The sequence below is a fragment of the Zootoca vivipara genome, chromosome 2 (genome assembly GCF_963506605.1).
Source record: "Zootoca vivipara chromosome 2, rZooViv1.1, whole genome shotgun sequence".
Lineage (NCBI taxonomy): Eukaryota > Metazoa > Chordata > Lepidosauria > Squamata > Lacertidae > Zootoca > Zootoca vivipara.
The window spans coordinates 93,979,530-93,991,798 of NC_083277.1; the positions used below are offsets into that span (position 1 = coordinate 93,979,530).

The window sequence follows — 12,269 nt, forward strand, 5'->3', positions numbered from 1 at the left end:
CACCAGGTTTCAGTGATGCCTATTATGTCATATTTAGTTTGCTGTACCAAGAGCTCAAGTTCATATTGTTTATTTCCCATGCTCTGTGCATTAGTATACAGACATTGAAGACCGTTGATCATTCCCCCATGTCTCTTATTTAAGGATATTTTCGTCCCACCACTAGGTCTGCATGCTGCTTGCTCCATTTGGTCCTTGACATTTGGATGATCATCTTCAGCATTTGATAGACTCCTACCTTCAGGACCACTGTCTCCCTCCCCCACATAAGTCAGTTTAAAGCCCTCCTGATGAGGTTTTTGAGTTTTGTGGCAAAAACATTCCTCCCAACTTTTGTGAGGTGCAGTCCATCACTTGCCAGAAGTCCATCTTCAAGAAACTGCAGACCGTGATCTAGGAATCCAAACCGTTCCTGTTTGCACCATTTGCGAAGCCAGTTGTTCACTTCCCCTATTTTTCCCTCTCTCCCTGGGCCATGTCGTTCAACTGGGAGGACAGAAGAGATGACAATTTGTGCATCTAATTGCTTCAACTTCCTGCCCAGAGCCTCATAATCATTTTTGATCTTCTGTAAGCTATGGCTTGCAGTGTCATTGGTTCCCACATGCACCAAAAGGAAGGGGTATTTGTCGGTGGGTTTTATGATTCCTTGCAGCCGTTCTGTTACATCTTTGATCTTGGCCCCAGGTAGACAGCACACCTCTCGAGACATCTTGTCAGGCCCACAGATCACTGCTTCTGTACCCCTCAGTAGGGAATCCCCAATCACCACTACACGCCTCTTCATAGGCTTGGTTGGGATTCTTCTATGTGCTGTCCCTTCCAAGGTTACCTGCATATTTCCAGAGGACTGACTTGGTTGCTCGTCTTCATATTCCTCATCAACTGTGATGAGGGAGAGATCCTCAGGTGGAGTCTGTTCCTCGTCTTCCATGAGCACTTCAAAACGGTTGTGTAATTCTAAGCACTCAGAGCGATCCCTGGGCCTTCTACTTCTATGAGTCACGTTCCTCCATACATCTGGCTGCTGTTCATATTCTCTGTGTGGGCTAGGAGATCAGTCCTGTCCATCCCCTTGGACAAGAGCTAGAGGAAAATCTCCTGAGACTTGTCCTTTCAGTGTGAGTCTAATCTTAAAATCTTAGGTGTACATTTGAGTGTTCCGTTGCATTTGTTTGTTTTGAATGCTTTGGGGTCGTCCCAAGTGGGCCATTCTTCAGTGCAGGCTCACAAAGAACCTCTTAGTTTGCCTTTTCTTGTGTCTGATTCTCAGACCTGTGCTTTGTCTTCCCTTTGTTGTTGCCTCATACTGGTGCTCGCATTATTAAACACAATGTAATGCTCGTTGGTGTGAAAGGAGAGAGAGAGACTCTTTTGTGAAAGTACTTTAAGTGTGTGTGACAGTAGGAAACCAATGATACCCATGCTCTACAAACGAGCCCTAATGAGTCATTCAAACCTGAAAACCCAGGATGTCTTTCTTTCTTTGCATTTTACAAATTGTAGAAAGAAAACGGTGCTATCTATCTGTATTGTTTACTGGTATAAAGTCAAGATTTTATTTTTGGACAGGATGCTGTCTGTCACAGCTGGAAAACTCTCAATGGGGACAATTTAACCATTTTCCACTTTGCTTTTAAAAATGCCATTCAGTTAAAAAAAAAAAAGACTAATAAAACCACTTGTTTAAATGTCAGTGTTACTCCCATGCCTCACTTTGAACTCAATATTCTCTGGACAGTTTGTAAATCCAGCTGCTTAGTAAGAGCTGCATCCCTGACCGCTTATCCACTCAATGAAGGCTTGGGGGAGTATTCGACCCCCTATTTGTGAAACGTTATGCAATGTTCGCTGCCTCTGATGCCATTCAAAATGATACACAAATGCCAACACTGTTAGACAACTAGTTACAGCTGCCACACCAGATCACTTCAGAACATCATTCTAAAGAATCCAAAGAAAAATAGGAATATGTTTTGCCTGCTTTGGGCTATGTCCTGCCTAAATTGTGAATAAAAGGGTGCTCTCAGTTGGCATGTTTACTCAGTGGGGTCGCCAATCACTATGAGGTCAATATGGTGGTTGTATGAGCCTTATTGCTCTGACATGCTATGCACACTGGACAGTATCCAATAATCCTTTGTCATGTTCCCTCCTTCCCTCTGGTGTGAAAGAGAGCTAAAGCTGTATCTAATCTTCCAAGATGAGAGGGAAGACTGAAATTACCTTAATTCTACCCCCTCTCTATTACTATCGGCATAAAATGAGGTCTGAATCACCAGCACTCTGTGTAAGTTGACGACGGTACTATTACACAAAAGATGGATTTATATCCTGGATTCTGGTTTCTGATCAAACAATGTGACTGCATAATCAACCAAGAGAAGTTCATTCCTTGCTTTTTACTGAGCCCTCCAAAGCAGCTTGATTTAGAACCTGTTTCCCACCTTCTCCACCCTTGCTGGCACCTGTTGTTTTATTATAGGCCTTCTTGTCATTATCTCCTTATTTTCTTGCTTTTCTTTGCCTACCATTTTCCTTCCTCCCTCCCCCGCCCCATGCACACACACCCCATTGATACCCTCGATGTCAGGTGGTTGTCTTAATCTTTCCAGTATCTTCCTAACTAATTGAGCATTCTTCTTGTTCTTGACCCAGTCACTGTATTGTAGCAGTATTGGTGGTGTGGTGTCATTTTGTGTGATGATTCATCACCTAGACTTGAACAGATGTCTGTATTTCCCAAGATGTTGGTACCTCTCAAATATTTCCTAGAACAAATAATGCTGTTGCATAGGGGGGCACGGATGTCAGGTCTAGAATGAGACATTTTAAGTACCAAAACTTACAAACAATCAGAAATGTGGCTTCTTTATAACACCAGCAAAAAGAAATAGCACTTTTATTTTCAAAAGAGTAAAACGTTCCCTGCCCACCTAAACTCAGCAGCTGTTAATTTAAAGCCCACAGGAAGCATGGTGTGACTGTTTGTGGTTCATTTTAAGGTAAAAGCTGTAATTTCCAGTAATATGCATGACAGCATGCCAAGCATGGGAAAGCTGGTGGTGAGCAAGATTTTGAAACAGGGCTGACATGTTTAATAAAGTTATTGGCAGATACCAAAATGTTTATATCAATTATGTTACAGATTTATCAATCTGATGCACAATTTTAAAATTGGCTAAATTACTGAAAAGTAATCTGTGATTTATTTATTTTTTACTTAACCAGATAGGAATTTTAGGAGAAAGCCTTACCAAAAATAAGGTGAAGACAGATATTATCAATTATAGGAGCAGGTTTGGAAGCACCTTCTCATTCAGTCCAAAAATGTAGCTTTTTTTTTTTCTCCAGAGCTGAACTCTGGTTGAGCAAACCTGGCTATGGCCAGTGCCAATTGGCCAGTGCCTGCATCATTGTCAGATATTTCCACTATGTGTCCAACCTTTCCTTCTCTAATACAGCAAAGAATTAATATGAAAACAAGTAAATGGATGCGTGGCACTTAATTTTTTTGAGAAGGCCAGCAGCTCACCTAAATCATGAGGGAGGGACAAGACGGATGGTGCTCCAGTGTTTAGCTTGATAGACTGCATAATACCTCTCAAGCAAATATGAAGCAGAGAGGAAGCTGAGTTCATGTCAGAGGTGAAGAACCTGCTGAGCCATCTCTTTAAATATTACATCTGTCTTCACCCACAGTATACAGAATGGAAAATGGGCAGCCCTGCTTATAAGGTTATGCTGCCACATGCTTTGTTGCTATGCAGGTAACATTCTACAATCTCTGTGAAAATCCCTGCTATATGTTAACAGCCTCTTTTGTTACTGCGTGGAGTTTTGAATTAATCTGCCAGTCATAGCTGAACCCTTGGATTCCAGTGTAATTATTCATAAGTAAATCCTCCCATATAAAAGGCAGAAATTGTGACATTTTTTCATGCTTGAATGTGAATTATGGATAAGTATTGAACAAAAAGAGATCAGCAAATTATAATGGGGTTTCTCTTTGAAATTATAACTTGGTTCATAGCCAGGGCCCCAGTTCAAACCTTAATTGTATTCAAACATTTTAGTTAATTTCCTCTTCATAGTTTTGCATAATGCCATCGAGATATCTCAAGTTTTTAATGGATATTTATGCAGAATGTAAGAGCTCTGATGAATGTTGTCAGTCAGTCAGCTACCAACCTGTGTAGCTTTTGTTGTTGTTGTTTTTTTAAGAAATGCTAAATAAATTCAGCAACAAAATTCACTTTTTAATATTATGCCATGGCATTCAGGGTCAGATTATCTATAGACTGGCAGCTCCTAATGCAAAAAAAATCAATGCAGCCTCTTTATTTCAAAGTACTGGAGCAAATGTTTGGGATCACTTCACCAAACCTTGCAGGATAAGTTGCTCCATTATTAGTCTTCTCCCTGGTGCTCAAACCTTGTGGGATGGGGATATTGGAAGTCATACAGCTAATCCCTTACCCAGGTGGATGATCATTTCATGTGTAAGAGGCACAGGCCCAGGTCCTCTCCAATGCACACCTAAAGTAATTTGTCTTAGGTTTTCCTTGTGTAACGTGATTCTTCCCTCTCAAAATAGGGAAATGTTGCCCGAATTGAGCCCTCAGGCGTATGGATCTTCACATAAGGGGCCTGTGCTATGCATGGCTAAGAAGATTGCAATTTTGACTATCTGAGAATCAAATTGTATACATACTCCCTGCAAAAATGTGATCTAAAATTTAGCTTTTCCTCAAGATCACAAATACTCATACTTCACCCTCCCCAGATTTCTGTTCGGACCAATATATGAAATCCCCCTTCTTCTTTTTTTTGTTCAGAGTAGCTAAAACCCCACACCATTCAATTCTCTTGGCTCAATAATTTTCATAACCAGTTGATCATCTAATTATGGTCATAATATTACACTCTGACATCTTCAAGACAGTCCTTTTCATTTTATGGTACATTATAATGCCTATCTGAAAATTGCCCTGAATTATAGACTCAGACTTGGCATTTCCTCGTTAGAGATTAGGTGAGTAAATGAGTTTATCTGCAGGAACATTCAGGCCTAAAGAGCAAGTGTCATCCCCGATGCAGCCAAACATAGAAGACTAACAGGGACATTTGCACTTTGCCAATCACACGCAAATGAGAAGATCATTTATTTTCAAGACAGAAATTCTGACTGAGCAATCACTTGCATTATTTCATAAATTGTTTTCATAGCTCTGACAACTTTGGGGTTGTTTCTCCCCCCCCCCCCCCCGCTCCATTTCCCTACCTTGTATTTCGAAATGCAGTTATATGAGTTCATGTCTGCTATTTCAAACAGTCCATTTTTTTTCCTTTTTAACTTTCTTCCCCACTGCCTCTTTACATTTTTCCCTTACATCATAGTATATTGCTTGTCCAGTCAATATCTACTGGTATCTTTTTATACTATCCTCTCTGCCTGGAATCCCATGTTACTTACTTACCTACTTACCTACCTGCTTACTTACTTACTTACTTACTTCACCAAATCTTTATTAGGCATTACAAATACAGTGGTACCTCTACTTACGAATGTTTCTACTTAGCTCCGTCCGCCATCTTGGATGTAGTTTAGATAGGGTTTTTTCTACTTATGAATTTTTAGATAGGATTGCTCCGACTTACGATTTTTTTCTCCCAATGCTTTCCTATGGGAATCGACTTACAATTTCTTTCGACTTACGAATGTGCGTTCGGAACGCATTAAATTCGTAAGTAGAGGTACCACTGTATAGGCCATCATAAAACATCCATATATAAAATTTCAAAATATATACAAATAAACAGCCATGTAAAATATGTAATAACGAGGACTCCCATGGTATCATTTTAAACACTCGCCCTGATACAATATATTATGCTGAACTCACAGCTAAGTAGTCGAGCTTTACATGCCCAATGTTAACTGGGCACTGTATTGCAATAGAACACATATCCCATTGGCAGGCAAACATTCCTTCACATTTAGGCACACTCTCAAAATATAGAGGGAAGCCTTTAAAATATCATATTACAGTGCTGTGCTATTCTCTGCCAAAAACCACTGCATACTGTCTCCAACCTGCCTCAAATCTTTTCCAAGCTCCCTTTTCAGTGGAGATTGAATGCCCCATTAAGCGGGCCTTGTAATTATACCTCACAGACTTGCAATTCTGATTGAAAGTTCTTGTTTTCTTTTACGTAAATTAAGAGTGTTGTTGTGTAATAATAGATATCCAAACAGTGAATTTTTACACTAAACATTATGTTGGAACCTGAAATGATTCCATGTCATACTCACCTTATCTCTAATCCTGAAAGCCCGGCTGTTGTGCATGTTTTATTGTAGCTGCTGGTACAGATAGATGATCCTGTAGTCTTGCTATGCATTAATGATGGTAACATACAATCCCCTTTGCCACACCCCATTTGTTGCTGAAAACCTATCATAATGAATTAGATTGATTGTATCAATTGGGATTTTTGAAAGCCAATGCTGAACTGGTCTTAAGACAGGGAGAAATTACCTGATCTGCTTCTCCATTCTTTTCCTTTTCAGAGGCACAGTGTAAACCCTACTACTCTGATTACTCTCGCTTCCGACTTCTGATTCATCAAATGTGCACCACCCATTACCTGGATTTATTCATCACAGGTGTGATTGGGCTCAATGTCATCACCATGGCTATGGAGCACTACCAGCAGCCAAAGGTAGGCCAGAAAAAGTATTTGTAGATGCTGTGGGTGGTTCGCAAACATAGTTGTAGACTTGATAAGGAATTGTCATTGCATCCATTAACATGGGGAAAAAAGAATGAAACAGAAAGAACTATGCATTGGCCATTCTACCGTCTGAATGGGAGATGATGGTGATATAGGGATCTAGTTTTTAACCGAGTGAGAGTAGTGTTTGCACCAGCTAAAGAACCCTGGTTGATAGCAATCATTCAAATCATAAAAACATAAAAACACAAAGAAACCAAAATAAAATACATACATACATACATACATACAAGGATTATATTTACAGCCCATAGCATTGGCTTTAACAAAAATATTTATATTTTTTGCTGTAACTACTGCTAACTCAGTAAAACACTCAGGGTGTTCTTGTTATAAGCCAACTAGTAAGCAACTCTGTATTAGCTGAGGTGCAAAGTATCTTCCCTAAGGTACTCATATAGCATTAGTCATACATTTTGGAGTTGGTAGCAGTAGCAGCAAGGTTGTACTTCCTGAAATACTTCTGTTTGTGCTCAAGACCGAATCCTAGCCTGGGATTTTACTCAGAGTAGGCTCATTGAAATTAGTGGACCTAACTTAATCATGTTTTTAATTTCTACTCTGCGTAAAACATAGCTCAATACCACCCTGATTTTATGACCTTCCTCTAATTAAGCAACATTAGCTGTTGTTGCATTGCAAAGCCAAAAGAGATTCTTTGGAAAGTGAGCATATGGCCCAATCTCTCGACTGAATCAAGATGTGAAATTATTTACTACCTCTTTGCTAGGTCAAGTAGCTTTTCAGAAGAGACAGAAAGAACTGCCTGTTTTTATTTCCAAAAGAGAAATTCATAATCTTCATCAGGCTTTTGAATTTTATATTCCCCCATTAGAATGAGAGGTGCTAATCAGGGAGATGCTTTCTTTGGATGCTGCAGAAAGCACTAAGTGACAGACATTCCTTGATTGTTGTTTTTACTATGATAGGATTTGGATCTGTTTCTAAGAACCACTGCAAGGTGCTTTATCATCATGCCTAAGACTATGGTGGAAGCCAATGGTTTATAACTGTTTCTTTGTACAATGGAGCAGGGCAGGGTTGCCCCATCTTGAATCTCATGCTTTCATAAGAACTGTTCACCATTAAGGCCTATCCAATTTGGATAAAACCAAAGGTGTTCAAAGTAGGGATATGGGAGAAATTTGGTTCAATGCACAAATATAATGCGAGCCTGCCTGATTCACACTTCCTGAAACAATGGTTGAACTAAAATCCTTCAGAACGCACCCATCTTTGAATTTTGTAACTAAAAGATGTGCATATTACAGGGAAGTACACAGAGAAATCCATATATTAGTGAAAATAGCATATGAAAATTTATTACATAAATCACATACAAAAAAGTGTTATATTAGGGGAAACTGCTTGGGAAAATGGAGCATATTGCTGAAAATTGCTTACAAAAATGTAAATATTAGTGGCGTGATCTAAATATTAGTGGCGTGAAACTTCAACACATGGCATGATGAAAGCCTGCAATTTTATCAGGACAAGTTATTTGTTGTTTACTGTTATAACAATTGTTTTCTCAAAATTTATCTTCTGTACCATGAAAATAAATAAAACAGTATAAAAATGAAAATATTAGGGAAAACACACTGGAAAGCTGATGAATTTTCATGAGGACCTAAGACTGGGAATATTAAAAACTGGGAGAACCTGAAATGGACTGATTTGGCCATTCCTAGGGTTCTGAACATTGAAAGCTGTATGTAAATTGCAGGAACCCCAGGCCCTCTTGCATTTTACAATTCGGAGAAAGAACATAATGAACTTTGTTTCCCAAATCTTCAGTTCAGTCATCCACTTACAGTACTGTGTCTATCCAAACAACCAAAGGGAGTGTTAACAGTGTTTTTCTTTCTAGAAAAATAGGTGTCGGTACGTACCATGAAGTTGTTATAGTAAGTGGCACACTTTTTAACAACAACAAAAAAGAGGTACCGGTACTGCGTCCCCTTGAGTACACCCTGGAAAAGAAAAGCACCGGTGTTAACTCAGTTTGTGGGTCTTCTGACACATGCACCTGACTGACCCCGTTGCCTGACAATCTCCCCTCTCCTCCTTCCATGTGGTGTTCTGAGTGTTCTCTTGGCCTTCCTTTAAGTGGATTTGAAGGAGAAGAAGGGGGGAGCCCCATTGCACTAGTGCAGGCATCCCCAAACTCGGCCCTCCAAATGTTTGGGGACTACAATTCCCACCATCCCTGATGGGTCCTGTTGGCTAGGGGTGATGGGAATTGTAGTCCCAAAACATCTGGACAGCCGAATTTGGAGATGCCTGCACTAGTGCGAGTATTTGCATTGGCTTCCACTAGTGGGATAAATTTGTTGAATCTGGCCCCTTAGATTTTATCACGGTCTCCCAGAGCAATTTGTGGAAAGGTGACTGAGAGAGCAAAGAAAAACAAGGAGCACAGAATGTCCTCCGCTAACATGAGAAACAAAACAGTGTTTGAGGCCATTTATTTTAGAAGACGGTGAGTAAAGAGGGGAGGGTGCATTGATTTTAATGCAAAGAGATTGGAAGAGGCAAATGAGAGGCCTGGAAGGGACTTCCAGAGCTGTCAGTTTTATCTCTTTTAACTCAGAATAAGTTTTAACTATAGCAATAGGCCGTAAAATTTAGTCATCCTCCACTCATTACCCTGTATACCAGTGAACCTCCAGTCTGACCAGCCAAATTATTATAAGGGAACTTTGCAGGATGTCAGTTTCCACATTTCCATTTCAAAGTGCTGCTTTAGATTTTCAAAGCCCTAAATGTCTTTGAATGGCAGCCCTCATTCCCCCTGAAATGAGGCATGTGCCAAAGGCTTCATGAAGTTGCTGTTGGGGTTGTGTTTTATTGTACTGGGAAGTTTGAACGGTATTTTATGCTGTTTTGTTTTGGAGGCTTCATCCGCCTTTTACTCTTCTGTGTATCACTTTGAGGGGAGGCCCCTTTAACATGAGCAACACCGGCTGTGGTGGTGGAAGAAGAAATTTTAAAAAAAAATTCTAAAAGGAACTAAAAGACCGTTAGGAAGAAAAGGTGGAGAATCTGGGTAATCTGAACACAATATGAATGCTGCAGAACTTCAACAAAATAGGATAAAATCAAAGCAATTTAAAAACTACAATTAGACAATTAAGTTAGAATTGGAAGATCTCAATAACACAAGTAGGCAGTTCAGTCTGCATGTAAAGTGGCAGATGAGAGAGAATATATGAAGAATTTTACATCAAAATGGCTGGTAACAGGAGACTATCAAATTCTGCCCCCAAAAAGCTGGAAAAGGCACTTGGGCTTTGGGACTCTCTCTCTCCCTCTCCCCCCCCCCTTCTCTCTCTCTCTCTCACACAAAACTAATTCCATGTTTCAGCAGATTCCCTAAAAAGGAGGGGTTATTTAAGAAATTGAGAATAATAATATTAATAATAAATGATCTATAGATCAAATCCTGAAATCTTTCAAATCTTACTGCACATCTTACTGTCGGCAGCCTGAGGGATTTAATATTTCTGCTGTGGTGACTCAGCATTTTGGCAAGGCAGCAGGTCCCTGATATATTCGCATGCCAAACTCCTGTATTTAGGATCACATTCAAATTATAATGGCAAACCGCTTGCAATGATCTGCCAAATCACTTGCTTATGATAGCTCAATGGAAATGGCTGCCAATTAGTGTAGCGTTGCTTATTTTTGTTCCCTGCTACTTTGAGAAGCCAAGGAATAAATGCAAGACGAAAGCAAAGGTGAATCAGTCAGTGTAGCTAAATAGCACTTGAATGTGTAATGTGAGACAATTAAAAAGAAATCAGCGGGGGGAAACGCCATGTTTAAGGTGGCGGTGCATGACCCACGTGACAGGAGCATCTTGTAAATACTGTGGGAAGCTTGTTATATGATCCAATTACCTCATGCTAATGTTAGGTGTGTTCTGAACTATAGCATAGCTCAGTGGCATGTACTGATTATGAACCAGAGGAGCACAAGTTAACTTTTGCTTTTCACACAGTTAGTTAATTAATTCCATCAGCCAGTCTTGCTGCACATTTCTCTAATTCCATGTGCCTTTGATGTGCTCTGCTGCTTGCCCTCTTGATCGTCTTTCAGGGCTTTGTTCTAGATTCTGCCCACTCCCAGCCCAGATTTTTTCAAGTCAGCTGAGGCTATGGCAGGTAGCCTGGGGGCAGGGCTCAATGCTAAGGTTTTGGTTTTAATTGTATTTTATGGTTTTTGTATATCTTATAGATACGTTTGCCACAATCCCAAAATAATGTTATATTATCAAATATTGCCCAGTGTAGAGCCATATCTCCACTTGCAAGCATGGAAGTCTATATTCCTCATGTGTGTTAAATAATGCAACATGTGAAATACTGCATGTGCTCCAAAGAACAAAATCACATTTTCTCTCGTGCTCAGAAGCAGCACTGATACCACGATCCAGGATGCCTTCCTCTGAAATAGTACGAAATCAATCCAGCTGTACAGGAACTCAGCTCCTATCCAGCTGCAAATCATTTCTGTTATGCAGGTTTCATGAAAAATAGGAGAGCCTGGTTTTGTCACTGCCACTTGGGAAGCCAGCAGCAGTTTAAATGTTAACACTGTGCAGGAGTTGTGATATGCCTGCGTTCCTGCCCCTTCTTCATTTTGCCTTTTCAGATTAAAATAATAATAATGGCTCCTGTTGAAAGCAGGAAGGCCGGTAATTGCAGGAAGCAAAATCCTCCCCTTAAGATATTGCAGTAACCTGGGAGTTGTCTTCACATTACAGGTTCTTGATGAAGCTCTGAAGATTTGCAATTACATCTTCACGGTCATCTTTGTCATGGAATCTGTTTTCAAGCTGATTGCATTTGGGTTTCGTCGGTTCTTTCAAGACAGGTAAGTCCTTAAGAATTTTGGGTTTTGCATTTTCTGTTCTAGTCAGTGATATATCCAGACTTGACTAACTCTATAATAGTACTCTATAAAATAGTTTTTCAATTGTTTGACGTGTTTCATCACAAAAATTGCTTGAGGTGGTGCATCAGTTCATGAGTCAGTTCCGAATAACTGAAATAATTGGAATCCTTTTGTCACCACTGCAAATATTTTACCAGTTTTTTCTGCTTGATTTTTGTGTCGCTTTCAGGTGGAACCAATTAGACCTGGCAATAGTGCTGTTGTCCATCATGGGGATCACGCTGGAAGAGATTGAGGTGAATGCATCACTGCCTATCAACCCCACCATTATCCGCATCATGAGGGTCCTGAGGATTGCTCGAGGTCAGTCTCCCCTTACTCCTGGGGCATTCCAGCCACACAGTTTCTGTTCCCAGTGGAACTGTTAATTCCCGGCATTGTAAGGTTTCCTATGCAGCACGGCTATACTTCCAAGCATAAACGGCCTAGCTAATAGACACCTCAATGTACTTTGTCCTGCTATTACCTGCAAGTCATTTTGGATTGGGTTATATCACACACACACCCCTCCA

General features: G+C 40.1%; 1 protein-coding gene across 10 annotated transcripts in view; it reads left to right on the forward strand.

Moving 5' to 3' along the window:
* The window catches only part of CACNA1G (calcium voltage-gated channel subunit alpha1 G), a 177,558-nt gene that overhangs the window by 133,671 nt on the left and 31,618 nt on the right, over nt 1-12,269 (forward strand). For all 10 annotated transcript variants that reach the window (XM_060271874.1, XM_060271876.1, XM_035104358.2 and 7 more), the window contains 3 exons: nt 6,575-6,726; nt 11,567-11,676; nt 11,927-12,060. In XM_060271874.1, coding sequence (XP_060127857.1) covers nt 6,575-6,726; nt 11,567-11,676; nt 11,927-12,060 — 396 coding nt within the window. The remainder of the gene's footprint in view (nt 1-6,574; nt 6,727-11,566; nt 11,677-11,926; nt 12,061-12,269) is intronic.